The following is a 27,388-nucleotide window of genomic DNA, read 5'->3' as shown; positions in this document are numbered from 1 at the left end:
TCCATGTGACTTAAAGAGCCTCAAGGATATTCATCTTTGTTTTCCTGGTGCCTGACATAAATTGGAGCTCAGTAAATGGTTGTTGAATGGAACAGAACTAGTCTCAGTTAAAATGTGTCTTCATGCAGTGCGGTACCCCTCTCCGTGTCCTCACTCTGCCTGTGGCCCACTCAAAAGCAGAGACTCATGATAGGGTATTGAGTTAGGAGTCAGCAAGAGGCCTTTCTGCAGCCCTCCTGTCCAGAGTGTAGGCAGCTGCCTAAGAACATCCTCTTCACAGTAGTAGGATAGAAACCTGATAGCAAAAAAAAAAAAAAGAAAGAAAGAAACCTGACAGCAAATGTGATTGAAAAAACAAAACAAAACGAAAAAAAGGGAAAGACACTGCAAATATAAAAGAATTTATTTCTATCCCCATTTTTACCACTAAACAGCTGTGTGATATTGGAGAAATCATTTAACCTCAGTTTTCTTGTCTGTGAAATTAGTATATAAACATACATGTAAGAACGTGTGTGTGTATGCACTCACACTTTTATATAAAAGTTCTTAGTTACAGGAGGAAGATGGGGAAAACTAAATCTTGTCATCACAGAGTTTAAAATAAGATCCGCTGCTGTCAGATTATATAAATTTGAAAATTACTTCAGAGAACTTTAGCTCCCTACTCCCCCAAAGAGGCATGAGACCTGGTTCAGATTCAAGGGGATTAAATTCTTTTTCAGGAAGGAAGATGCAACTGCGGCAGAGCAGTGTAGAAGTGTTGGCTGATTCCCTCTTAGAAAATCCTTGGGCAAGAATTCTGACCTTGCCTGGAGATTATAAGGGAGAATATTATTATGATCAGCTCTGGCACAGGAATGTGCTTTAGAAGCACATTTTAGACATGCTTTACTCCTACCGGAGCCCTCCGGAGATTTCCCAAGACCTCAGAGTCTGACTGGCAAAGGGTGTCTGGATATAATTGAATCAGATTTTTGCTAAATGTCATTTTTGTGGTAAGTCGAATATTTCAGTACAGGTAATTTGTTCATATTTAATTAGACCTAATTCAGAGCTGATTTTTCTCAGAACATCCTTCTACCTGTTTACACTTGGGTTACCTATTTGGGGAGATAGGTAGTTTTACCTAATTTAGACCAAGAGTTGTGAGTTTACTGTGCCGAGTACACTTTCAGGCTTTCTGAAGTAGCAGCCCTGCTGCTCCCAGATATGGCAAGTCCAGGCCCACTGAGTATGAGAGCCCCTCCTGATCAAGCATTGGAGTAGAGTAAGAATTCTGCCTACATCAGCTGGTGAAGCTTATGATGAGCCTCTGTCCTAAGCTCAGGGCCACATGTGACCAGGTGAATGCCAGGAACCCAAAAACCCATGCTGCTGTCCAGCTGTGTGCCTTGCTTCTGCCTTGGCCCACTGCCCAGGTGGGAAGGTCCCCTGCTCTGGACCTCAACCTGATCACTTGGGTCCTCACAGTGTACCCAACCCTTGCCGGGCCCTGCTCACCAGTGATTTTTTTTTTCCTCTCTTCCACTGCATATAGCTACTGCCTAGATTCTCCCCAATCTTACAACCTGGAGTATCATCCTGTCTAGGGACTCCTGTTGCCATGCCCCATATCTCAGAACAGACTTCCTGGTGCTGTTAAAGCCAGCCTCAGTCAACCCACGTTAATCACATCCATATGAACACTGTGATTTGAACTGCTGGCCGTCTCTGAGGGAATCAGCCCACAGCCCAGCTATCTCCCTAGCCATTCTGGGTTTCTTGCCATTGCAGGCACCTGCTGCCGGAATCCCAGTATGTGCCAATACCAGCTAGGGAGGGTTCCCACTCCACTCATGCCAGCGTGCTCAGAAATTCTTCAAGGGCACAGAAGGAGTTATTATGGAAGAAGGGGTTATTATGGGAAAAGGGGTCTAACAGTTCTCTGCCCCCACTGAGAATAAACTCAGAGGAAGCTGTGAGTAATGTATGCATAACAAGTGCTTTAGTACTATGACAAAATTATTTATTGGCAGGTAAAGTGAGATACAGATTGTTGTATTAAGTAGGACCCTCAGTTAAAATACAACTCTGTTTACCTGCTGCAACAAAATATAAATAATGACAGACCTATTGCAGCAAGAGCCTTTTACCAGCAGTCTAAAATACAGACTCTAAAGCTAAGCACAGTCCTTTTAAAGATCTGATTAGGTGGGAAAATATAAAGCTTGGGGTGAACAGCCCAAGTCTTTCACGGAGAGAGTGCAACCAGAGTAGGTCTCTGAGGCTGAGAGGGCTCTAAGGCTCTAGAGACAGAAGTCCCTCGTTGGCTCTCAGCCACACTGAATCCTTTGCACCTGTTGAATCTGTCTGGAGCCCCTTTCCTCCCAGGGACCACAACTAACCAGCCACCCAGATGTGCCATGTATATTCTTCCACGTGTTTTGAAGATACTTGGAAAAATCTGGTATGTTTACTACCTTGCTGTGGCCGGGGGAATTTTCCACTCTCCTTTGGGGCCCTCCGTCCTTTTGAGTGAGTGTTGTTTGCGTTGCTACATGTAGGTTCACATGTACTGTCCAGCTCTCCTCCTCTTTGTGCAGTGCTAACTCATTTTCCCCAGATACTTGTCCATATGCAGCTTGATGTGGTCCCTTGATCTCTCTTACCAAATGACAGTAAGGCATTTTTGAAGTGTTGTAAGCCTTTTGCTGGGGTTCTATCCAGCTGTCCTTGTTTAGTATGTTGGCAAAAGAGTCCTCTCCATTTTTGTAGAATTTGCCCATTATTTCTATTTTTGCCTCTCGAGTGGAACCAGGTTAGCAAACGATAGAAAATTAAATCCAGATGATTTGTGATAAGAAATATGTTTTGTGAAAAGGACTACTCAATCATAAAGAATGTTTTATGAGATTATGCAAATGTTCCCTATTATCACATTTTCAAGTGGTACAGGCACGCTTGATTCTGATGCAAGGCAAGGAAATTCTGGTTAGCTTTTTATTTATTTAATTTTTAGTTTTAAATAAGCAGAAGCTCACTAAAGCATAAAAGAACATAGGTTTTCAAAAAGACCTGCCTCATAATCACCTATGTACTTCATAGCCCACCAGAGATGATGAATAAATTTTGCTGTGGCCTCATAGTTTATAATTTACCCATGCACTGTTGTAACAGAAATCAAAGAGGTTGTCACATTCTTTAATTTCAGGAAACGTGTGATCTGGGAAAGATAAAGCCTGAAGCCAGACGATACTTGGAAAAATCAGTGAAAATGGGGAAAAGGAATGGGCTCCATCTTCCAGAACAAGTACAAAATGTAAGTTTGTTTCCTTTTCTTATTAGAAAACAAAAGAATAAATAAAACAAAATACAACAAAAAACAGGAAATAGGGAAACACGTGTTTGTAATATGGGATATAACCCATAATACAAATCAGTTTACAATGTATTTAGTAGTCAACGATTTTAAATTCCACAACTCCTATTAACCTCATGATGACTGACAAACAACTGATAATTTAATTGTTCTTTAATCCTGTCAAGGTTTTATTTGTTTCATGTGTGCCAGGCTTATTTTCTCTGCTCTAGTGCTAGTTCAGATCTTAATAGTTGATTTGTATTCTTACCCCCTTGTTCGTAAAGAGATAGGGCACTGGTAATAAAATCCCTATGATGGAGAGTTTTCAAACCAGCATTTTGGAATGGAATACCCTGTGAGTAATATATGCTCCTTAAAGGCGGAGAGATTAGCTTTTCAGACTTTCTCCTTTGTCTAATACCATTCAGATCTTTCAGTTTCAGAAGCAAACTCAGCTGCAGAATTAACTCATTCTTCTGGACAGGATATATAACCCATGATTTATTTCCAGGTTATTCTTCTTGCCAGTAGAACTGGAAATAAGTTGGAAAGAAATTCAAACCGAGTGATGTAAGCATGGTAGATACATGTGAAAGCACCACTGAGATATGGGCACCTTTCCTCCACCAAAATGCCCTTCAGACACCTTGTATCTTCTTCATCCTAGTTACAGGAGAAGTGTGACTGATCTCGCTTTGCCTTCATGAACATTATATTAGTCAACCCTGTTGAAACAGTCCAAACAATAGAAGAAGTTTATTTGCTTGTATAAGCGGAAGATCCAGAGGTAGTTGGGGTTCAGGAGTTAGTTTGAGTCAGATGCTCAGTGGTGTCATTGGCCACCTGATTTTTCTATTTCTCTACTCTGTCTCCTTCAGTGTTAGTTTTCCAAAGGCTGGCTTCCTTTTATTACTAAAATGGCTGCAAATATAAAAACCCCACCATCCAGAAGGACATAGAGAAGCCTCCATTAGACCTCCCCTCATGTCTTAATGGCCCAGATGGGATCACATGCCTAATCCTGAATCCTTCTTTAGTCGGGGGAATGCCAGGCCTGGGTTCCCTGAACCAGTCACTGCGCAGTGAGGATGGGATTACCTGACTGGTGTAGAGGTCACACCCTGGACTTCAGATAGGATCCAGTCCCACCTAAATTGCATGGCTGCTGTAGAGTTGGGGAGAAGTGGAAGGGAGCTGGGGACACGACCAGAGTGTCCAAAAATGACACTGCACAGTATGTGTTAAGTCTCAAATTTATTGTGTATATGAATTACCTGGAGGGCTTGTTAAAGCTCTGATTATACAGGGCCCCACCTCTGAGAGTTTGTTTCAGCAGGTTTGGTATGGGTCTCAAAATTGGCATTTTTGGACTTGGGTGGTGCAGTGGTTAAGAATCAGCCTGCCAGTGCAGGGGACACGGGTTCGAGCCCTGGTCCAGGAAGATCCCACATGCTGCGGAGCAACTAAGCCCGTGCGCCACAACTTCTGAGCCTGTGCTCTGGAGCCCACGTGCCACAACTACTGAGCCCGTGTGCCACAACTACTGAAGCCCACATGCCTAGAGCCCATGCTCCGCAACAGAAGAAGCCACCGCAATGAGAAGCCAGCACCCTGCAATGAAGAGTAGCCCCCGCTCGCTGCAACTAGAGAAAACCCACACACAGCAACAAAGACCCAACGCAGCCAAAAATAAATAAATAAATAAATTTATTTTTTTTAAAAAAAGAGGGCATTTCTAACAAGTTCCCAGGTGATGTTGATGCTTCTGGTCAGAAGCACACTTTGAGAAAGTGTGTGGTTTATGTAAGTTTTATTATCTAGCATTTTTAGAAGAGTGGGACAGGTTAATAAATTACCTCATGTGTTTTCTTGTGGTGTTCTTTCTGTTGCTTCCTTTGATCTCCCAACTAATACTTTTTTTTCCTACCTAGTACTTTTTATGTAAATGTTAGGGCCCATAAATTGCTTTTATTTGCAAACGGTCTATAAAACTAAGACATATCTTGTTTTCCAAAGGAACCATAGAAGTAATTACTCAGTTCTTAGCTCTTGGCTTACTTCAGTACCCAATACTGATTTACTAAATTAAAATTTAGAATTTGGAAAGATTAGAAGTGTTAATTATTAACAGGCTACTAGATTCATTTATTCACTCAGCAGGCTACTTATTGTGTATGTGCTATATGCCAGACTTTGCTTTGACTACACCTCCTCAATGTATTTAGTTCTTACAAATTTACGCGTAATTTCTAACACATCACCAGGATTGCTTTTTTGTACATATTACATACAAATACTCAGGGACACAATGTAGAAGATTGCAGCAAACTATGGTATCAAGCACATCTCTAAGAAAGTACTTCCTGAGAGTTGGGTACAGAACCCAGTCTTCATATAAAAGTGAAACTTACTTGACTGATGGCAATAAAAATGAAAATTTCATTTTATTGTTAAGGTCCTGTATTTGTATCTTTGTTTCAGGAAATTAAAGCAATGAAGAAAAGAATGAGTGAGCTATGTATTGACTTTAACAAAAACCTCAATGAGGATGATACCTTCCTTGAATTTTCCAAGGCTGAACTTGGTAAAGTTTTGTTGTTTTTTAGATTAAATCTGTAATTTAGGCAAATAATGTCACCTCACAGTTTGCCAAATCAAAGTTAGAAGAATTCTTTTTAAAATGTACCTTCTACAGAACCCACCACCCCTTCTACAAAAAAACACAACCAAACCACATCTAGATTTTAGGCTATAAGAATGTATACTGTTTCTAGAGACAGTCCAGAAGAAATTTCATAATCTTTCTTGGTAACTCATGCTAGCGTTTAACAGCCTTCAGTGCTTTGAATTTTTTTTTGCCTCGCAATGTCCTCTACATTGTAACTTAAACTAGTCTTTCCTCATTCTGTGATGGATTTTTCTTGGCTTAATTTTGCCTGTTCTTCATCAAAATGCCATCTATACAAGTGCACTGAAGACTGTTCATATTTTGAATTACTGTCTCCCAGGCCACCTGTCCTCTAACTGCCACCCCCATTACAATAATGTCAAAGCGATATTATAAGGGTTGTCATTACTTTACTTGAATTTCAGTTACTCCACAAAATTCCTAGAGCTTCTTAAAGGCACCATGCCAATGCTAAATAAACCAATGAGTGGAAATATTGAAGTATGAGAAAATGATTTTTTTGCAGGTGCTCTTCCTGATGATTTCATTGACAGTTTGGAAAAGACAGATGATGACAAGTATAAAATTACCTTAAAATATCCACACTATTTTCCTGTCATGAAGAAATGTTGTATCCCTGAAACCAGAAGGAAGATGGAAATGGCTTTTAATACAAGATGCAAAGAGGTACTATAAATGTTTGTCTTTCTTTTGTTTTTATGGAAAATTTTAAGCAAAATGTTTGCTTTGTTTACCAATGTTGAATCAGAGGTTGATTCCTCTGTGTGAATTTCTATTTGTGTGAAGGTTATGCCTCCTAAATCCTCAGACTTACAAGACACCTTTTTCCTTGTTCATTGGCAACCTGCTTGGTATGGCCATAGGCTAAGCTGTTCTAATACAAATAGAATGGATTAAAGAAACTAAAAGTTGTATTCTTCTTCCAAGTCAACAGTCCAGGGCTGGCGGGATACCTCTCTCTCCTCAACAAGTGACTTCTAAGGCAGTTGTCACCATTTTCCAGCCTGTTGGGAAGAGGGAAAATAAAACACAGAGCAAGCATCTTTAAGAAGAAGACCTGGAAGTGACATCCATCAACTCTATTCACATCCCATTGACCCAAATTCCATCATATAACTGTATCTAGCTGCAGGGGACACTGGGAAATATAGTCTTCAGTTGATAGCCATTTGCTCAGCTGAGGGCATTCTATTACTAAAAGGAAAAAACGGAAGAATTAGAAATGAATTCTAAGAGTCAACTAGCCAGCTTCACCACAGTCTGCCTCTCTGGCTATCCGAGTAATCTTGAGCACCCTTTTTTTCCCCCACATAGAACCCATTCACCATATGTCAGATCCCAACCAGTTACTGCCTTTAGCTCAAAGACCAGGATCTGTGAGGGGCACACGGTCCTCCCCAGTTATACCTTCTCGTGATCTGGCCGCATGTGAAAGGTTAGAAAACTTGCCTGGCCCGCTCACCTCCAACACGTACCCAGTGGTAGAATAGGAACAGAAAACCACACTAAAGACTCCCATTTGGAAAAGGAAAGAATGGGAAACAAAGCAAGCCCATACCAATTTTCAGAAACAATTTGGCAGGAATTGTGAAGATTCGAGCTCTGGTGAAGTTCCTGGGATAGCCCGTTGGACTTACTTGGGTCTCCTTTCTAGCAGGAATTCCTTTAGCAATTGTATGCCATGGCCCCTGGTTTTGCCTGCAGGGAATTCTTTCTTGTCCGTTACCCTCCATGACCATATATCCTGGGCAGCTGCTGGTATAGATTCCTGCTGATGCCAGTTTTGAAGCCAGAGGGTTGCTTTTGTAGGCCAGGCTTAATGATATCTTTGGTAATAAAATTCCCTCAGAAACTTAATCGCTTTCTTATCTGTTTGCTTCCAATCAGATTCATGTTAAAATAACAACACCCAAATACCGCTTTTCGTCATAGTCCTCAAATCCACCATATCTTTTCTTATATACGGGCTCCTGTATGGTGTCCATCCTGCTGTTCTTCAGTTTAATGGGGTCTGCTTCAGGGCCCCCTGCAACAGTAGGCTTGAGGAAGAAGGCAGCACCCTCACACTAATCTTCACAGTTCAGTAACTCTGAGTGGCAGTCTTTTGTCCTGGTCTCTGGAGAACAGAGCAATTACCTTTTCCAGTCACCTGAAGCCCCACATCAGGGGCCACAGGCAGAAGCTCTCTTAACAGAACTCTTTTCCCTCCATCTTTGCAAACTGACAGCTCACTTGAGCTGTCTCTCATGTAATCAATCTTTCCAAAAGTAACAAATACCAACAAACAGACACCAACATTATTAGTTTTCCCAAACAATTACCCTAGAGCTAAGACTCAGTAGGTGACTGGCCTGCCTTCCAAGTTATGGCGAGCAACAATTTTAACAAATGTTATCCATGATATCATGAGGATTACCAGCTTCCCGCTTGACAGCATCTGTGTCCTCACCTTCCATTCCTGTACATTTTTCATTTTGGTTATAGCAGCACCCTATTCCTACTATTAGTCTCTGTGGGTATTAGGCTTCAGGTTAAATAAAATGTGCAAGGTCAACCAAAAGCACAGTGACTCAAATAAGCGAAAAGTTATTTTTCTTCAGAAAGGATTAGTGGATACCAGGGGCTGGGAGACTGGGGAATTATTGCTTAATGGTTACCAAGTTTCTGTTTAGGGTGTTAGAAAAGTCTTGGAAACAGTGGTAATGGTTGCACAACAGTGTAAATTATAATTGGTGCCATTGAATTGTACACTTAAAAATGGGCTAAAATGGTATACTTTGTGTTAGGTATGTTTTACTACACTTTTTTTTAAGGTTTATTTCTCTTGCAACTAACAGTACAGAGGTGAGGGGTCCAGAGCTGGAAGACAGCTCTGCTGTCCTTAGTATGTGGCTTCCAAGGTCATTGTTCTCATCTTCAGTTCACAGCTAGCAAGACAAGCATCTATAAAGAGATGACCCAGAAATTTCACTTATCACCTCATTCGTATTCCGTTGTCCCATTGTGTATCACATGGCCACAGCTAGCTTTAAGAAAGGCTGGGAAAGGTAGTCAGGAGACTGTGTGTCCAGCAAAAACTCAGAGAATTGTGTTACTGAAAGGAAGAATGGGGGAATTGATATTGGGAAAAAATTGGCAGTCTACAGAGAAGGTCTAGGGAAACTGAAGAACGGGGCCAAGACTAGTTTGAAAGACTCAAACTACTTAACTTTAGAACTTGGAGAATTGTATTATGTGTTTCTCATATCCATGTTTCCATTCTCATTTTAAAATAATAATAATATAATTATATGGTGTTTGCTCTTGTGCCAGGCGTTTTTCTATGCATTTTACTTATATTCTCACTTAATCTGCATGATCACCCTATGATGTAGCTACTTTTATTATCTACGTCTTGCAGATGAGAAAACTGAGGCTTAGGAAGATTAAGGGACTTGCCAATAATTAGACAACTAGTAAATGGTGGAGCCAAATTTTGAACCCTGGTAGTCTGCCCTCGGAGTGTAATCTTCCTTAGAAGCATGTCTATAAATAATTGGATGATTTAATAGTAGTTTTTCTTTGACCTCAACGTTTATTTACTTCCTCTAGGAGATTATTTTTTCCTTTATTGTTAAGAAAACAATAAAGCAATATCATTATTTGCATTTTAATACAAATAAAATATATAAAATGTTTGTAATAATTTGAGCAAAATCCCTAAAACATTTTTAAGCATAGAGTTCTGTGGCGTTAAGTGTATTCACATTGTTGTGCAGCCATCGCCACCATACATCTCCAGAGCTTTTTCATCTTTCCCAGCTGAAACTCTGTACCCATCAAACACTAACTCCCCATCCCCCCAGCCCCAGCCCCTGGCATACATCATTCTACTCTCTGTCTCTGTAAATTTTTCTAATCTAAGAACCTCATGTAAGTAGAATCCATATAGTAGTTGTCCTTTTGTGACTGACTTATTTCACGTAGCATAATGTCTTCTAGGTTTATCCATAATTTCACATGTGTCAAAATTTCTTTCCCTTTTAAGGCTGAATAATATTCCATTGTATATATATATCACATCTTCTTTATCCATTCATCCATTGATGGACATTTAGGTTGCTTCTACCATTTAGCTATTATGAATAATGCTGCAGTGAACATGGGTATACAAATACCTGTTTGAGTCTCTGCGTCCATTTCTTTGGGATGTATACCCAGAAGTGGAATTTCTGGATCATATGGTAATTCTATGTTTAATTTTTTGAGAAATCATAATACTGTTTTCTACAGCAGCTGTACCATTTTACACTCTCATCAGATATAAAGGTTCCAAATTTTCCACATCCTCACCATTTATTATTTCTCTTTTTCTTATTTTTTAAAAAATTTTATTTATTTATTTTTGGCTACATTGGGTCTTCATTGCTGCACGTAGGCTTTTCTCTACTTGTGGCGAGCGGGGGCTACTCTTTGTTGCGGTGCGCTGGCTTCTCTTGTTGTGGAGCACAGGCTCTAAGCGTGCAGGCTTCAGTAGTTGTGGCACGCAGGCTCAGTAGTTGTGGCTCGTGGGCTCTAGAGCACAGGCTTAGTAGTTGTGGCACACGGGCTTAGTTGCTCTGCGGCACGTGGGATCTTCCCAGACTAGGGCTCGAACCCGTGTCCCCTGCATTGGCAGGCGGATTCTTATCCACTGTGCCACCAGGGAAGTCCTTCCTTTTTTTTTAAATAGCCATACTTATGGGTGCAAAGTTAAAGTGGTAAATTTTGTATTATGTATATTTTACCACAATAAAAGAAAAATTATAAGTACCAATATTTTGTGCAGTATTGACGAGACTAAATGTGGAATCAGTATAGTCCTTAAGAATATCTTTTTAGGGGCAGAACGAGAATAAAGACGCAGACCTACTAAAGAACGGACTTGAGGACACGGGGAGGGGGAAGGGTAAGATGGGACAAAGTGAGAGAGTGGCATGGACGTATATACACTACCAAATGCAAAACTGATAGCTAGTGGGAAGCAGCCGCATAGCACAGGGAGATCAGCTCAGTGCTTTGCGACCACCTAGAGGGGTGGGATAGGGAGGGTGGGACGGAGGGAGATGCAAGAGGAAAGAGATACGGGGATATATGTATATGTATAGCTGATTCACTTTGTTATAAAGCAAAAACTAACATACCATTGTAAACCAATTATACTCCAATAACGATGTTAAAAAAAAAAAAGAATATATTTTTACTCAAATTTAACAGTACCTAAAATTTTGTTAAGACCCTCATAGCTGTCTCCTGAGACTTAAAAAGTCAGTTATTTCAGAAATAAAATTGGATCATGAATCCAGAAAAAAGTCTGCAACACTGAAATGGAATAATTTACTAGAAGTTGAGATGGTCTAAAAATATTTAGCAGTTTTACCAACCTGAAAGTAATGTAGAAACTCTTCTTTTTAGTGCTTTGGATCCAGTTAAGTATTAACCTTTATTTTGTTTTTTTTTTTTAATCATTATTGGAGTATAATTGCTTTACAATGGTGTGTTAGTTTCTGCTTTATAACAAAGTGAATCAGTTATACATATACATATGTTCCCATATCTCTTCCCTCTTGCGTCTCTCTCCCTCCCACCCTCCCTAACCCACCGCTCTAGGTGGTCACAAAGCACCGAGCTCATCTCCCTGTGCTATGCGGCTGCTTCCCACTAGCTCTCTATTTTACGTTTGGTAGTGTATATATGTCCATGTCACTCTCTAACTTTGTCACAGCTTACCCTTCCCCCTCCCCATATCCTCAAGTCCATTCTCTAGTAGGTCTGTGTCTTTATTCCTGTCTTACCCCTAGGTTCTTCATGACATCTTTTTTTCTTAAATTCCATATATATGTGTTAGCATACGGTATTTTTCTTTCTCTTTCTGACTTACTTCACTCTGTATGACACACTCTAGGTCCATCCACCTCATTACAAATAGCTCAATTTCGTTTCTTTTTATGGCTGAGTAATATTCCATTGTATATATGTGCCACAACTTTATCCATTCATCCGATGATGGACACTTAGATTGTTTCCATCTCCTGGCTATTGTAAATAGAGCTGCAATGAACATTTTGGTACATGACTGTTTTTGAATTATGGTTTTCTCAGGGTATATGCCCAGTAGTGGGATTGCTGGGTCATATGGTAGTTCTATTCGTAGTTTTTTAAGGAACCTCCATACTCTTCTCCATAGTGGCTGTAACAATTCACATTCCCACCAGCAGTGCAAGAAGTGTTCCCTTTTCTGCACACCCTCTCCAGCATTTATTATTTCTAGACTTTTTGATGATGGCCATTCTGACTGGTATGAGATGATTTCTCATTGTAGTTTTGATTTGCATTTCTCAAATGATTAATGATGTTGAGCATTCTTTCATGTGTTTGTTGGCAGTCTGTATATGTTCTTTGGAGAAATGTCTATTTAGGTCTTCTGCCCATTTTTGGATTGGGTTGTTTGTTTTTTTGTTGTTGAGCTGCATGAGCTGCTTGTAAATTTTGGAGATTAATCCTTTGTCAGTTGCTTCATTTGCAAATATTTTCTCCCATTCTGAGGGTTGTCTTTTGGTCTTGTTTATGGTTTCCTTTGCTGTGCAAAAGCTTTGAAGTTTCATTAGGTCCCATTTGTTTATTTTTGTTTTTATTTCCATTTCTCTAGGAGGTGGGTCAAAAAGGATCTTGCTGTGATTTATGTCATAGAGTGTTCTGCCTATGGTTTCCTCTAAGAGTTTGATAGTTTCTGGCCTTACATTTAGGTCTTTAATCCATTTTGAGCTTATTTTTGTGTATGGTGTTAGGGAGTGATCTAAACTCATACTATTACATGTACCTGTCCAGTTTTCCCAGCACTGCTTATTGAAGAGGCTGTCCTTTCTCCACTGTACATTCCTACCTCCTTTATCAAAGATAAGGTGACCATATGTGCGTGGGTTTATGTCTGGGCTTTCTATCCTGTTCCATTGATCTATCTTTCTGTTTCTGTGCCAGTACCATACTGTCTTGATTACTGTAGCTTTGTAGTATAGTCTGAAGTCAGGGAGCCTGATTCCTCCAGCTCCGTTTTTCGTTCTCAAGATTGCTTTGGCTATTCGGGGTCTTTTTTGTTTCCATACAAATTGTGAAATTTTTGTTCTAGTCCCGTGAAAAAGGCCAGTGGTAGTTTGATAGCGATTGCATTGAATCTGTAGATTGCTTTGGGTAGTAGAGTCATTTTCACAATGTTGATTCTTCCAATACAAGAACATGGTATATCTCTCCATCTATTTGTATCATCCTTAATTTCCTTCATCAATGTCTTATAATTTTCTGTATACAGGTCTTTTGTCTCTTTAGGTAGGTTTATTCCTAGATATTTTATTCTTTTTGTTGCAATGGTAAATGGGAGTGTTTTCTTGATTTCACTTTCAGATTTTTCATCATTAGTTTATAGGAATGCCACAGATTTCTGTGCATTAATTTTCTATCCTGCTACTTTACCAAATTCATTGATTAGTTCTAGTAGTTTTCTGGTAGCATATTTAGGATTCTCTATGTATAGTATCATGTCATCTGCAAACAGTGACAGCTTTACTTCTTCTTTTCCGATTTGGATTCCTTGTATTTCCTTTTCTTCTCTGATTGCTGTGGCTAAAACTTCCAGAACTATGTTGAATAAGAGTGGTGAGAGTGGGCAACCTTGACTTGTTCCTGATCTTAGTGGAAATGCTTTCAGTTTTTCACCATTGAGGACAATGTTGGCTGTGTGTTTGTCATATATGGCCTTTATTATGTTGAGGAAAGTTCCCTCTATGCCTACTTTCTGCAGGGTTTTTATCATAAATGGGTGTTGAATTTTGTCGAAAGCTTTCTCTGCATCTATTGAGATGACCATATGGTTTTACTCCTTCAATTTGTTAATATGGTGTATCACGTTGATTGATTTGCGTATATTGAAGAATCCTTGCATTCCTAGAATAAACCCCACTTGATCATGGTGTATGATCCTTTTAATGTGCTGTTGGATTCTGTTTGCTAGTATTTTGTTGAGGATTTTTGCATCTATGTTCATCAGTGATATTGGCCTGTAGTTTTCTTTCTTTGTGACATCCTTCTCTGGTTTTGGTATCAGGGTGATAGTGGCCTCGTAGAATAAGTTTGGGAGTGTTCCTCCCTCTGCTATATTTTGGAAGAGTTTGAGAAGGATAGGTGATAGCTCTTCTCTAAATGTTTGATAGAATTCGCCTGTGAAGCCATCTGGTCCTGGGCTTTTGTTTGTTGGAAGATTTTTCATCACAGTTTCAATTTCAGTGCTTGTGATTGGTCTGTTCCTATTGTCTATTTCTTCCTGATTCAGTCTTGGCAGGTTGTGCATTTCTAAGAATTTGTCCATTTCTGCCAGGTTGTCCACTTTATTGCCATAGAGTTGCTTGTAGTAATCTCTCATGATCTTTTGTATTTCTGCAGTGTCAGTTGTTACTTCTCCTTTTTCATTTCTAATTCTATTGATTTGAGTCTTCTCCCTTTTTTTCTTGATGAGTCTGGCTAATGGTTTATCAATTTTGTTTATCTTCTCAAAGAACCAGCTTTTAGTTTTAATGATCTTTACTATCGTTTCCTTCATTTCTTTTTCATTTATTTCTGATCTGCTCTTTATGATTTCTTTCCTGCTGCTAACTTTGGGGTTTTTTTGTTCTTCTTTCTCTAATTGCTTTAGGTGCAAGGTTAGGTTGTTTATTCGAGATGTTTCCTGTTTCTTAAGGTAGGATTGTATTGCTATAAACTTCCCTCTTAGAACTGCTTTTGCTGCATCCCATAGGTTTTTGGTTGTCTTGTCTCCACTGTCATTTGTTTCTAGGTATTTTTTGATTTCCTCTTCGATTTCTTCAGTGATCACTTGGTTATTAAGTAGTGTATTGTTTAGCCTCCATGTGTTCGTATTTTTTAGAGATCTTTTCCTGTAATTGATATCTAGTCTCATAGCTTTGTGGTCGGAAAAGATACTTGATACAATTTCAATTTTCTTAAATTTACCAAGGCTTGATTTGTGACCTAAGATATGATCTATCCTGGAGAATGTTCCATGAGCACTTGAGAACAATGTGTATTCTGTTGTTTTTGGATGGATTGTCCTATAAATATCAATTAAGTCCATCTTGTTTAATGTATCATTTAAAGCTTGCGTTTCCTTATTTATTTTCATTTTGGATGATCTGTCCATTGGTGAAAGTGGGGTGTTAAAGTCCCCTACTATGAATGTGTTACTGTCGATTTCCCCTTTTATGGCTGTTAGTATTTGCCTTATGTTTTGAGGTGCTCCTATGTTGGGTGCATAAATATTTACAATTGTTATATCTTCTTCTTGGATCGATCCCTTGATCATTTTGTAGTGTCCTTCTTTGTCTTTTCTAATAGTCTTTATTTTAAAATCTATTTTGTCTGATATGAGAATTGCTACTCCAGCTTTCTTTTGGTTTACATTTGCATGGAATATCTTTTTCCATCCCCTCACTTTCAGTCTGTACATTTCTCTAGGTCTGAAGTGGGTCTCTTGTAGACAGCATATATATGGGTCTTGTTTTTGTATCCATTCAGCCAATCTGTGTCTTTTGGTGGGAGCATTTAGTCCATTTACATTTAAGGTAATTATCGATATGTATGTTCCTGTTACCATTTTCTTAACTGTTTTGGGTTTTTTATTTTAGGGCTTTTCCTTCTCTTATGTTTCTTGCCTAGAGAAGATACTTTAGCATTTGTTGTAAAGCTGGTTTGGTGGTGCTGAACTCTCTCAGCTTTTGCTTGTCTGTAAAGGTTTTAATTTCTCCATCAAATCTGAAAGAGATCCTTGCTGGGTATAGTGATCTTGGTTGTAGGTTTTTCTCCTTCATCACTTTAAATATGTCCTGCCAGTCCCTTCTGGCTTGCAGAGTTTCTGCTGAAAGATCAGCTGTTAACCTTATGGGGATTCCCTTGTGTGTTATTTGTTGTTTTTCCCTTGCTGCTTTTAATATGTTTTCTTTGTATTTAATTTTTCGCAGTTTGATTAATATGTGTCTTGATGTGTTTCTCCTTGGATTTATCCTGTATGGGACTCTCTGTGCTTCCTGGACTTGATTAACTATTTCCTTTCCCATATTAGGGAAGTTTTCAACTATAATCTCTTCAAATATTTTCTCAGTCTGTTTCTTTTTCTCTTCTTCTTCTGGAACCCCTATAATTTGAATGTTGGTGCATTTATTGTTGTCCCAGAATTCTCTGAGACTGTCCTCAGTTCTTTTCATTCTTTTTTCTTTATTCTGCTCTGCAGTAGTTATTTCCACTATTTTATCTTCCAAGTCACTTATCCGTTCTTCTGCCTCAGTTATTCTGCTATTGATCCCTTCTAGAGTATTTTTAATTTCATTTATTGTGTTGTTTATCATTGCTTGTTTCATCTTTAGTTCTTCTAGGTCCTTGTTAAATGTTTCTTGCGTTTTGTCTATTCTATTTCCAAGATTTGGGATCATCTTTACTATCATTATTCTGAATTCTTCTTCAGGTAGACTGCCTATTTCCTCTTCACTTGTTAGGTCTGGTGGGTTTTTATCTTGCTCCTTCATCTGCTGTGTGTTTTCCTGTCTTCTCATTTTGCCTATCTTACTGCGTTTGGGGTCTCCTTTTTGCAGGCTGCAGGTTCATAGTTCCCGTTTTTGTTTTTTGGTTTTTGGGGGTTTTTTGGCGGTATGCGGGCCCCTCACTGCTGTGGCCTCTTCCGTTGCGGAGCACAGGCTCTGGACACACAGGCTCAGCGGCCATGGCTCACGGGCCCAGCCATTCTGCGGCACGTGGGATCTTCCTGGACCGGGAAACGAACCGGTGTCCCCTGGATCAGCAGGTGGACTCTCCACCACTGTGCCTCCAGGGAAGCCCCCCGTTGTTTTTGGTGTCAGTCCCCAGTGGCTAAAGTTGGTTCAGTGGGTTGTGTAGGCTTCCTGGTGGAGCGGACTAGTGCCTATGTTCTGGTGGATGAGGCTGGATCTTGTCTTTCTGGTGGGCAGGTCCACGTCTGGTGGTGTGTTTTGGTATGTCTGTGGACTTATTATGATTTTAGGCAGCCTCTCTGCTAATGGTGGGGTCCTGTCTTGCTAGTTGTTAGGCATAGGGTGTCCATCACTGTAGCTTGCTGGTTGTTGAGTGAAGCTGGGTGTTGGTGTTGAGAAGGAGATCTCTGGGAGATTTTCACCGTTTGATATTACGTGGTGCTGGGAGGTCTCTTGTGGACCAGTGTCCTGAAGTTGGCTCTCCCACCTCAGAGGCACAGCACTGACTCCTGGCTGCAGCACCAAGAGCCTTTATCCACACGGCTTAGAATAAAAGGGAGAAAAAGTAGAAAGAAAGAAAGAGGATAAAAGAAAATAAAGTTATTAAAATAAAAAAATAATTATTGAGAAAAAAAAATTTTTAAGTAAAAAAAACAAAAGAAAATCGGACAGATAGAACCCTAGGACAAATGGTGAAAGCAAAGCTATACAGACAGAATGTCACACAGAAGCATACACACTCACAAAAAGAGGAAAAGGGGAAAAAATAATCTTGCTCTCAAAGTCCACCTCCTCAATTTGGGATGATTCGTTGTCTATTCAGGTATTCCACAGATGCAGGGTACATCAAGTTGATTGTGGAGCTTTAATCCGCTGCTCCTGAGGCTGCTGGGAGAGATTTCCCTTTTTCTTCTTTGTTCGCACAGCTCCCAGGGTTCAGCTTTGGAATTGGCCCTGCCTTTGTGTGTAGGTCGCCGGAGTGTGTCTGTTCTTCGCTCAGACAGGACGGGGTTAAAGGAGCAGTTGATTCGGGGGCTCTGGCTCACTCAGGCCGGGGGGAGGGAGGGGTACGGAGTGCGGGGCGAGCCTGCGGCGGCAGAGGCCAGCGTGACGTTGCACCAGCCTGAGGCACGCCGTGCATTCTCCCGGGGGAGTTGTCCCTGGATCCCGGGATCCTGGCAGTGGCGGGCTGCACAGGCTCCCCGGACGGGAGGTGTGGAGAGTGACCTGTGCTCGCACACAGTCTTCTTGGTGGTGGCAGCAGCAGCCTTAGCGTCTCATGCCTGTCTCTGGGGTCCGCGCTGTTAGCCGCGGCTTGCGTCTGTCTCTGGAGCTCCTTTAAGCAGTGCTCTTAATCCCCTCTCCTCGCGCACCGGGAAACAAAGAGGGGAGAAAAAGTCTCTTGCCTCTTTGGCAGGTCCAGACTTTTCCCCGGACTCCCTCCCGGGTAGCCGTGGCGCACTAACCCCCTGCAGGCTATGTTCACGCCGCCAACCCCAGACCTCTCCCTGCGATCCGACCGAAGCCCGAGCCTCAGCTCCCAGACCCGCCCGCCCTGGCGGGTGAGCAGACAAGCCTCTCGGGCTGGTTAGTGCTGGTCGGCACCGATCCTCTGTGCGGGAATCTCTCCACTTTGCCCTCCGCACCTGTGGCTGCGCTCTCCTCCACAGCTCCGAAGCTTCCCGCCTCCGCCACCCGCAGTCTCCACCCGCAAAGGGGCTTCTAGTGTGTGGAAACCTTTCCTCCACAGCTCCCTCCCACTGGTGCAGGTCCCGTCCCTATCCTTTTGTCTCTGTTTATTCTTTTTTCTTTTGCCCTACCCAGGTACATGGGGAGTTTCTTGCCTTTTGGGAGGTCTGAGGTCTTCTGCCAGCCTTCAGTAGGTGTTCTGTAGGAGTTGTTCCACGTGTAGATGTATTTCTGATGTATCTGTGGGGAGGAAGGTGATCTCCGCGTCTTACCCTTCCGCCTTCTTCCCCCTCTCTCCTCTGATTACTGTGTATTTTGGTTTTTACTATTGTTGTCTATTACCAGGAAAACACCATAATCCTGCATCAGCTACTCCCACTGCGGGCCAAGGTAGCCAAACTGCTCGGCTATAGCACACATGCTGACTTTGTCCTTGAAATGAACACTGCGAAGAGTACAGGCCACGTAACAGCCTTTCTAGGTTAGTCTTCTTTTCTTAATCCCTTGTATATTGCCATTTCTCTTTTTCTGTGACTGTTTTGCTGCATAGTACCAACTTGACAGAGAGCCTCAGAACTTAATATGCCCTTGAGAACATTCTGCTTTTCATTCATGCAAGAGAAATGTATTGGTCACCTACTATATGTTAGATACTGTGCTTGGCCCTAAGAGTTGCTCATTGTTTATATTACTATTATGGTCCTTGCTTCATTCTATTTGGATCTGGACGGGGATTTTTGTATTAATTTCTAAGAAGATGTCTAGGGACCTACAGAGAGAGGATTAGCCTGTTGTATGAAATAAGCTGACAGGACATAAATGAAAATAGAGCATATAGAAACAAAAAAATATTTTATATTCCAGAAGCCACTTGTTAATACATAAAAGAATATAAAATAATAAGCATCAAAATTGTTATCTAATAACTATCTTCACATTCATTTAAAATCACTTTTTCATTAATCTTTTTAAAACCATAGAGCTTATGTCCATGACATTTAGTCAGTGACACTCTATCACCCTTACCCCTCTCAATCTCAGTGTCACTATTCCAAGTCACTCTGGTTTTCTCTTTCATTTTAGTGAAAATGGTTGCATAACATAACCATTGCAAAACTACTAATTTTTGTTTTAATCTTCTCTAATCAGAGTTTACCAGAGTATGATTTATTTTTTAACTTTCTCATTGACCCCTTTCAGAGTTTATTCACCTTTAACAACTAGTGTATAATTTTATTAGCTTAAAGTTGGAGATGATTAATAATGTGTCAAAATCAGCATGCAGCCTGCACTTTAGTTCTCTGTGTTCTCTATGGCCACACCTTGAATTATTAATGTATATGCTGATGTCACATATGACATGTAGCAGGTGTTGCACAAATAGTAGCTATTCATTATTATATAATTCATTTATTCATTCATGAGACATTTATGAAATAACTGCCCTGTATTAGTGTGCGTGCTACACAGTTGGACTATAGAAAGGGCTAAGACAAGGTTCTTTACTCAATGAATTTTCCGCTGAGCGGAAACAACAGAGATGTGAACCAGTAATTGCCATCTGTTCTGATGTATTGTATACAAGAGATTGGCTTGGGGAGTTAATAGTTTTGGTGAGAATGTTTCCTTTAGTGGTGATTGTGTATACTGAAAATTTTCCTTAACAATACCTCATTAACTTAATTTTTTAAAAGCAGTTTTCTCTCTAATCAGAATTACATCTCTCTATATCTTCCATGATTTTCCTCTTTTTGTTTCACAGCACTGCTCAAGCTGCTGCCTTCACCTCACACTATGGGGATGCCCCTTACAGAAGCAATGCTTTTTATCTTATATATGTAGCAAATTGTGGAAAATAAATACATAATAAAAGCATACTCCTTTAGCCAAATACAGTGCAATAGTCAAAAACGGACCACAGTGTTAAATTGCAGTATCCATCTAAAAAGTAGAATTGCCATGTCCAAATAGACCTTCTTCATAGGAATGGGATAGTGATTAACTAAACCCATGGCTCTCAAAGGCGATGAACAGTTTTCAGTAATTCTGACCTCAGGTCACACCTGATTTGTTTTCCCTAGGTCTCTGAGGAGCCTAACCTCATTGAAGAATAATCATGTACATGAGTTTAGTTTCACTATCGCTTCATTCCCTGAATTATAATGTTCTTAAGGCAGAGTTCTCTGAGATAAACTTCAGCTTTGTTGATGATGTAAGGAAGTTGTGGCCTGATTTGGGTGGTGCAAAAAAAAAAAAAAAGAAGAAGAAGGGTGAGGAGCCATAAAATAAATTACCCTGAAGAGAACAGCAGTGCTGTCATAATAAAGCCTGCTTTCCTCTCTCCCTCCCTTCCTTCCTCTCCCCTTCTTCCACCCTTCCTTCCTTCTTTTTTCCTGATGTATCTGTATTGCGTGTGACAAAGGAGGAAGCACAATGCTAAAATACTGGTGGTATGTATGAATATGCCTGCTTCCAAGAGCAATGGATTGCCAACTTTTCCCTCTCCTCACAGATGATTTAAGCCAGAAATTAAAACCCTTGGGTGAAGCAGAACGAGAGTTTATTTTGAATTTGAAGAAAAAGGAATGTGAAGAGAGAAGTCTTGAATACGATGGGAAAATCAATGCCTGGGATCTATATTACTACATGACTCAGACAGAAGAACTCAAGTACTCTGTAGACCAAGAGATCCTCAAGGAATACTTCCCAATTGAAGTGGTCACTGAAGGCTTACTGAACATCTACCAGGAGCTGTTGGGACTTTCATTTGAGCAAGTGACAGATGCTCATGTTTGGCATAAGAGTGTTACACTTTACACTGTGAAAGATAAAGCTACGGGAGAAGTATTAGGACAGTTCTACTTGGACCTCTATCCAAGGTACTGAGGATCACCGTGTTGGAAGGGACCTTAGGGATTCAACTCCTACCCAGATTAAGATTCTTGTCTTTCATAATTCTCATATGTGATTCCTAGTACAGGGATTAAAAATGTGGGATCTGAAGCCAGAATGTCTGGCTCCATCACTTACTAGGCAGGTTACTTAATTTTTCTCTGCCTCAGTTTCCTTACCTATATTACAGTCCTATGAAATGGGAATACCAATCATACCTGCTTTGTAAGGTCGTTGTAAGGACTAAAATGGTTAATTACATGCAAAGCTTTTAGAAGACTACCCAGCACACAGCAAGTGCTTAGTAAATGTGAGCTGCTATTATCATCACTATTAACATTATCATCATCATTATCTAGGATTGAACCTGGGCCCACGGCAGTGGAAGCACAGAGTGCAGACCACTGGACTGCCAGGGAATTCCCTGCATTTTTTAATTTAAAATTGACTTCAGAATGTTTATTATTCAGGTGATCTGTCTGCCAGTGCTCTTAAATCTATGTCCACTCCCTTCAGTCTGGCTGAAAGGCAGCACAGTATAAAGGAATAGCAAAATCTTGGCGGTCAGTCAAACTTGAGTTGGAATGCTTGAGTGACATAACCTTTATGAGTCTCTATATCCACCTCTATTATATGGGAATGATGTTTGCTTTACAGGTTTGTTTTGTGCATTAGACTATATATGCTAATCACCCAGCCTGGGCATTCAATCAGTAGTAAGACTTAAAAATATTATTATTATTGTCTCTGTAGCATGTAGTAACTATGTACTCCACAGTGTTTCATCAGACATGAAAGGATTTGGATTACTTTCTCTGTAGGCTGCTTTCTAAAACAAAGCCAGCTTGTTGCAGTTTTACTAACTAGGCCAGAGTAAATTATATCAATAGCATCTCTCTAGATCAGCAGCACATGCAACTTCGTAATCTACTGATTTTGCATGACTTCAGGAAGGAGGCTGGTTAACTATTGTCAACCAGACAAGAGGCAGAGTTGTCTGATCCCACTGCTTTATGGACTTACTTTCACTTCTGATATGATCTAAAAATAAACCCATGTCAAATTGGATAAGTCTATTTTTAATTGAAGAGTGTCAGGATACAGTTTTAGGCCAAGAATTCTTTCAGGGGAACTCCTTCAGCATTGGAGCCTCCTATAACCGTCCCTGGATTCTCTTTCCATGGCCAAAGATAGCAAGTCTAGCTACCCCGTCCTGCTGTTTCTTTGCCAAGATATAACTGGTGTCTTTTGTGCTCAGAGATCTGGCCATTGCTACCAGCACTCAGGTATGGGGACCAGAGAGTGATGTTTTGTGAGGGTAGTGACCTAGTTAATATTCACTTTCTGTCTCCTGACGTGCTTGCTTCTTGTTTTCTTTGTCTACTTGACTCAAAAAAAGGATATTTGTAGTAGATTAGGAAAGACCAGTTTCTTCTTTTTTTAAATCACGTATCAATTTTTATTCATCAAACACTGAGATTGTCAAACAACAGGAAAAAAACCTCTAATGGTTCCAACATAAGATTGCCAGGTAAGGGCATCTTTTAAAATCACCATCATTTTGGGCTTCCCTGGTGGCGCAGTGGTTGAGACTCTGCCTGCCGATGCAGGGGACACGGGTTCGTGCCCTGGTCCGGGAAGATCCCACATGCTGCGGAGCAGCTGGGCCCGTGAGCCATGGCCGCTGAGCCTGCGCGTCCGGAGCTTGTGCTCCGCAACGGGAGAGACCACAGCAGTGAGAGGCCCACGTACCGCAAAAAAAAAAAAAATCACCATCATTTTATAAACACAACGTAAAAAACACATACTCTCAGAGTAAGGAAACCTTTGATATTAAATAAATCAAATTTATTTTTTAAAAAGAAAGATAAAAACCCCTCAATGGCACTGATTTTTAAATTGATCGAAAGTCCTTATGCTGTTTCATAATGGACCAAGATGTATAAAATATAACAGGATAAACACCTTGCAGATTAGTTTGTTTTCCCCGGTAAAATAATATTTATAGATCTGTTTACCTGTTTAAACAATTCAGTCTAACTACATGAAATCATTCCAGAAACACTGATGGGCCCATTGAACATCCAGAGGCTGGACTGGCTGAAAATGTTATCAGATTCAGTGCACGGTTTCTGGTGTACATGTCCATGGGTTCTCTTCCCTTCTCTCCCCTCCTCTGTCTGCCTTCCCTTCCCATGTCCCTGCTCACTCCTAGCTCAGCCTGACACAGTTCTTTTCTGTTGTTGTTGTTGTTATTTATTTATTTTTACTTATTTATTTTAAACAGACTTTATCTTTTAGAGCAGTTTTAGATTCACAGCAAAACTGACCCTAAAGTAAAGAGATTTCCCGTATATCCCCTGCCCCACACACGCACAGTTTCCCCCATTATCAACGTCCCCCACCAGAGTGGTACATTTGTTATAACCTACGTTGACACATCATTGTCACCCAAATTATATTCGGGTTCACTGTTGATGTTATACTTTCTTGGGATTTGAAAAAACATATATAATGTGTATCTACCATTATAGTATCAGACAGAGTAGTTTCACTGCCCTAAAAATCCCCTGTGCTTGGCCTCTTCATCCCTTCCCCCACCACCCCAGCCCCTGGCGACCACTGATCTTTTTACTTTCTCCATAGTTTTGCCTTTTCTGAAATGTCATACAAATGGAATTATACAGTATGTAGCCTTCTCAGATTGGCTTCTTTCATTTAGCATTATGCATTTAAAGTTCCTCCATGTCTTTTCATGACTTAATAGCTCATTTCTTTTCTTTTTAGCACTGAATAATATTCCATTGTCTGGATATACCACAGTTTATTTACCCATTCATCTACTAAAGGACATTTTGGTTGCTTCCAAGTTTTGGCAATTATGAATAAAGCTGTTATAAACATGTGCAGGTTTTTGTGTGGACATAAATTTCCAGTCCCTTTGGGTAAATACCGAGGAGTGCAATTGCTAGATTGTATGGTAAGAGTATGTTTAGTTTTGTAAGAAACCACCAAACTGTCTTCCAGAGTGCATGTACCATTTTTGCATTCCCACCAGTGATGAATGAGAGTTTCTATTGTTCCACATCCCTGTCAGCATTTGGTGTTGTCAGTATTCTGGATTTTGGTCACTCTAATAGGTGTGTAGTGATATTTCATTGTTGTTTTAATTTGCATTTCCCTGATGACATATGATGTGGAACAACTTTTCATATACTTGACTACCATCTCTGTATCTCCTTTGAGGAGGTGTCTGTTAAGGTTTTTGGTATATTTTTTAATCTGATTGTTTGTTTTCTTATTGGTGAATTTTAAGAGTTCTTCGTGTATTTGGATAACAGTCTTTTATCAGATGTCTCTTTTGTAAATATTTCCTCACAGTCTATGGCTTGTCTTATCAATTTCTTGACAGTGTTTAATGAAATCCAGTTTATTGATTTTTTTCTTTCATGGATTGTGCCTTCAGTGTTTCATCTAAAAAGTCATTGCCAAACCCAGGGTCATCTAGATTTCCTCCTACATTATACTCTAGGAATTTTGTAGTTTTACATTTTGCATTTAGGTCTGTGATCCATTTTTGAGTTGTTTTTTGTGAAGGGTGTAAGGTCTGTGTCTCGACTCATTTTTTTGCATGTGGACTCCTAGTTGTTCCAGCATCATTTGTTGAAAAAACTGTCTGTGCTCCATTGTCTTTATCTGTGCCTTTGCCCTTTAGTCAAAGAGAAGTTGACTATATTTATAGAAGTATATTTTTAATTTCCAAATATTTGGATATTTTCCAGCTAGCCTTCTGTTATTTCTAGTTTGGTTCTGTTATTATTGGAGAATGTACTTTATATCCTTTGAATTCTTTTAAGTTGTTTTGATTTACAGCCAACATGTAATTAGTCTTGGTGAATGTTCCATGTGCACTTGAGTATTTGTTTTCTGTTGTTAGGTTGAGGGTTCTGTAAATGTCAGTTAGGTGAAGATGACCAATAATGTTGTTCAGGTGTTCTATATTTGAGCTGATATTCTCTCAGCCTGTTCATTTAATTACTGAGAAAGGAATGAAGTCTCTAAGTGATTTGTCTATTTCTTCTTTCAATTCTGTCGGCTTTTGCTTCATGTATTTTTTTTAATTGAAGTATAGTTGATTTACAATGTGTTAATTTCTGCTGTACAGCAAAGTGATTCAGTTATACATATATATACACGATCTTTTTTATACTCGTTTCTATTATGATTTGTCACAGGATATTGAATTGTTTAGTATATTTTGAAGCTCTGCTTTTAGTTATACACATATTTAGAATTGTTATATCTACTTAGAGAACTGTCCCCTTTATCGTTATATAATGTTCCTTATTATCTTTAGTAATATTCCTTGTTCTGTTTGTCTGCTATTACTATAGCCATTCAGCTTTCATCTGATTAGCATTTGCAGTGTATCTTTTTCCATCCTTTAACTTTTTACCTTTGCCTTTTTATTTAGAGTGGGTTTCTTATAGACACTGTACTTGGTGCTTGCTTTTTTATCCACTCTAATAATGTTTTAATTGACATGCTTAGGAAACTTACATTTAGTATAACCATCTTACTTTTTGTCCCATCTATACTTTCCCCACTTTTCTGACTTCTTTTGGGTTGATAGGTTTTTTTTATGATTTATTTTTGTCTCTACTGTTGGCGTATTATTTACATCTCCTTTTAATATTTTTAAATTAAAAAATTGCCTAAGGGTTTAAAGTATATATCAATATCTTCAATCACAGTCTACCTTCAAGTTATATTTCTTATCATTTGTGCTATCGTTGGCCTACATGTTATTTTCATATATGCTTAACACCCAGTGCGTTGTTAGTATTATTGATTAGTCAACTATTATTCACAGCAATTCAAAATAGATTGTAATATATCTTCATTTATTATATTTTCAGCACTAATTGCTTTGTAGTTACAAGTTTAGAGTGGTATCACATCCCTTCTGCCTGAAGAACTTCCTTTAAAATCTCTTGTAGTTCACGTCTGTTGGTAATATATACCAGTTTTTTTGAGAAAGTCTTTCCTTTACTTTCTTTTGTGAAATGTATTTTTTACTATTTATAGAATTCTGGGTTCACAGGTATTTTGTATCAGTACTTTAAAGATGGCATTCCATTGTCTTCTGGCTTGCAGAGTTTCTGACAAGAGATTGGCTGTAATTCTTACTGTGTTCTTACTGCGTTCTGTACTGCGTTCTTTTCCTCTGACTGCCTTCAAGATTTTCTCTTTGTTCCTCTCTTTCAGCAGTTCCATACACTTAGGCATATGGGATAATTTTTTCTTTTTTCTTTTATTGGTTGTTTGCTTTGTATTTGTCTTCCTTGGTGTTCTTTGAACTTGTTGGATCTGTGGTTTAGTGTTGTTAATTTTGGAAAGTTCTGAGCTATTCTTTTGGTTTTTGGGGGGTTTTTTTGGCCCACACCACGCAGCTTGCAGGCTTTTAGTTCCCCAACCAGCGATTGAACCCAGGCCCTCGGCAGTGAAAGCGCAGAGTCCTAACCACAGGACCACCAGGGAGTTCCCTAATTTTGGAAAATTCTCAGCTATTCTTCAAATATTTCTTCTATCCTGTTCTCTATTCTCCTTCTGAAATTCCACTTACATATATAATAGATCATTTGATATTGTCCTGCAGCTCTTGAGTCTTTGTTTGTTTTGTTTTGTGTTTTGTTTTTGGCACCCTTTTAAAAATCTTTGTGTTTTAGGGTAATTTCTATTGGCCTATCTTTTGGTTCAGTGATTCTTCCCATGGCTGTGGGAAGTCTATCAATGAGACTATCAAAGGCATTCTTCATCCCCATTACTGTGCTTTTTATTTCTAGCATTTTCATTTTATTCTCATAGTTTCCAGCTCTCTCCCAAAATTATCCGTCTGACTGTGCATTTTCCTCCAAAACCTTTAACATTTAAGTTATTGTAAATATTCTGTCTGATAGCTCCAACATCTTTGTCATATCTGAGTCTATT

General features: G+C 39.6%; 1 protein-coding gene across 5 annotated transcripts in view; it reads left to right on the top strand.

The window, feature by feature from the left end:
- The window catches only part of NLN (neurolysin), a 99,972-nt gene that overhangs the window by 47,365 nt on the left and 25,219 nt on the right, over nucleotides 1–27,388 (top strand). For all 5 annotated transcript variants that reach the window (XM_004270753.3, XM_033429909.2, XM_033429908.2 and 2 more), the window contains 5 exons: nucleotides 3,194–3,301; nucleotides 5,825–5,927; nucleotides 6,538–6,698; nucleotides 18,851–18,986; nucleotides 21,018–21,384. In XM_004270753.3, coding sequence (XP_004270801.1) covers nucleotides 3,194–3,301; nucleotides 5,825–5,927; nucleotides 6,538–6,698; nucleotides 18,851–18,986; nucleotides 21,018–21,384 — 875 coding nt within the window. The remainder of the gene's footprint in view (nucleotides 1–3,193; nucleotides 3,302–5,824; nucleotides 5,928–6,537; nucleotides 6,699–18,850; nucleotides 18,987–21,017; nucleotides 21,385–27,388) is intronic.

Source organism: Orcinus orca, chromosome 3, assembly GCF_937001465.1.
Source record: "Orcinus orca chromosome 3, mOrcOrc1.1, whole genome shotgun sequence".
Taxonomy (NCBI): domain Eukaryota; kingdom Metazoa; phylum Chordata; class Mammalia; order Artiodactyla; family Delphinidae; genus Orcinus; species Orcinus orca.
The sequence above is the reverse complement of the archived record's forward strand: the minus strand, read 5'-3'. Positions and strand labels throughout refer to the sequence as shown.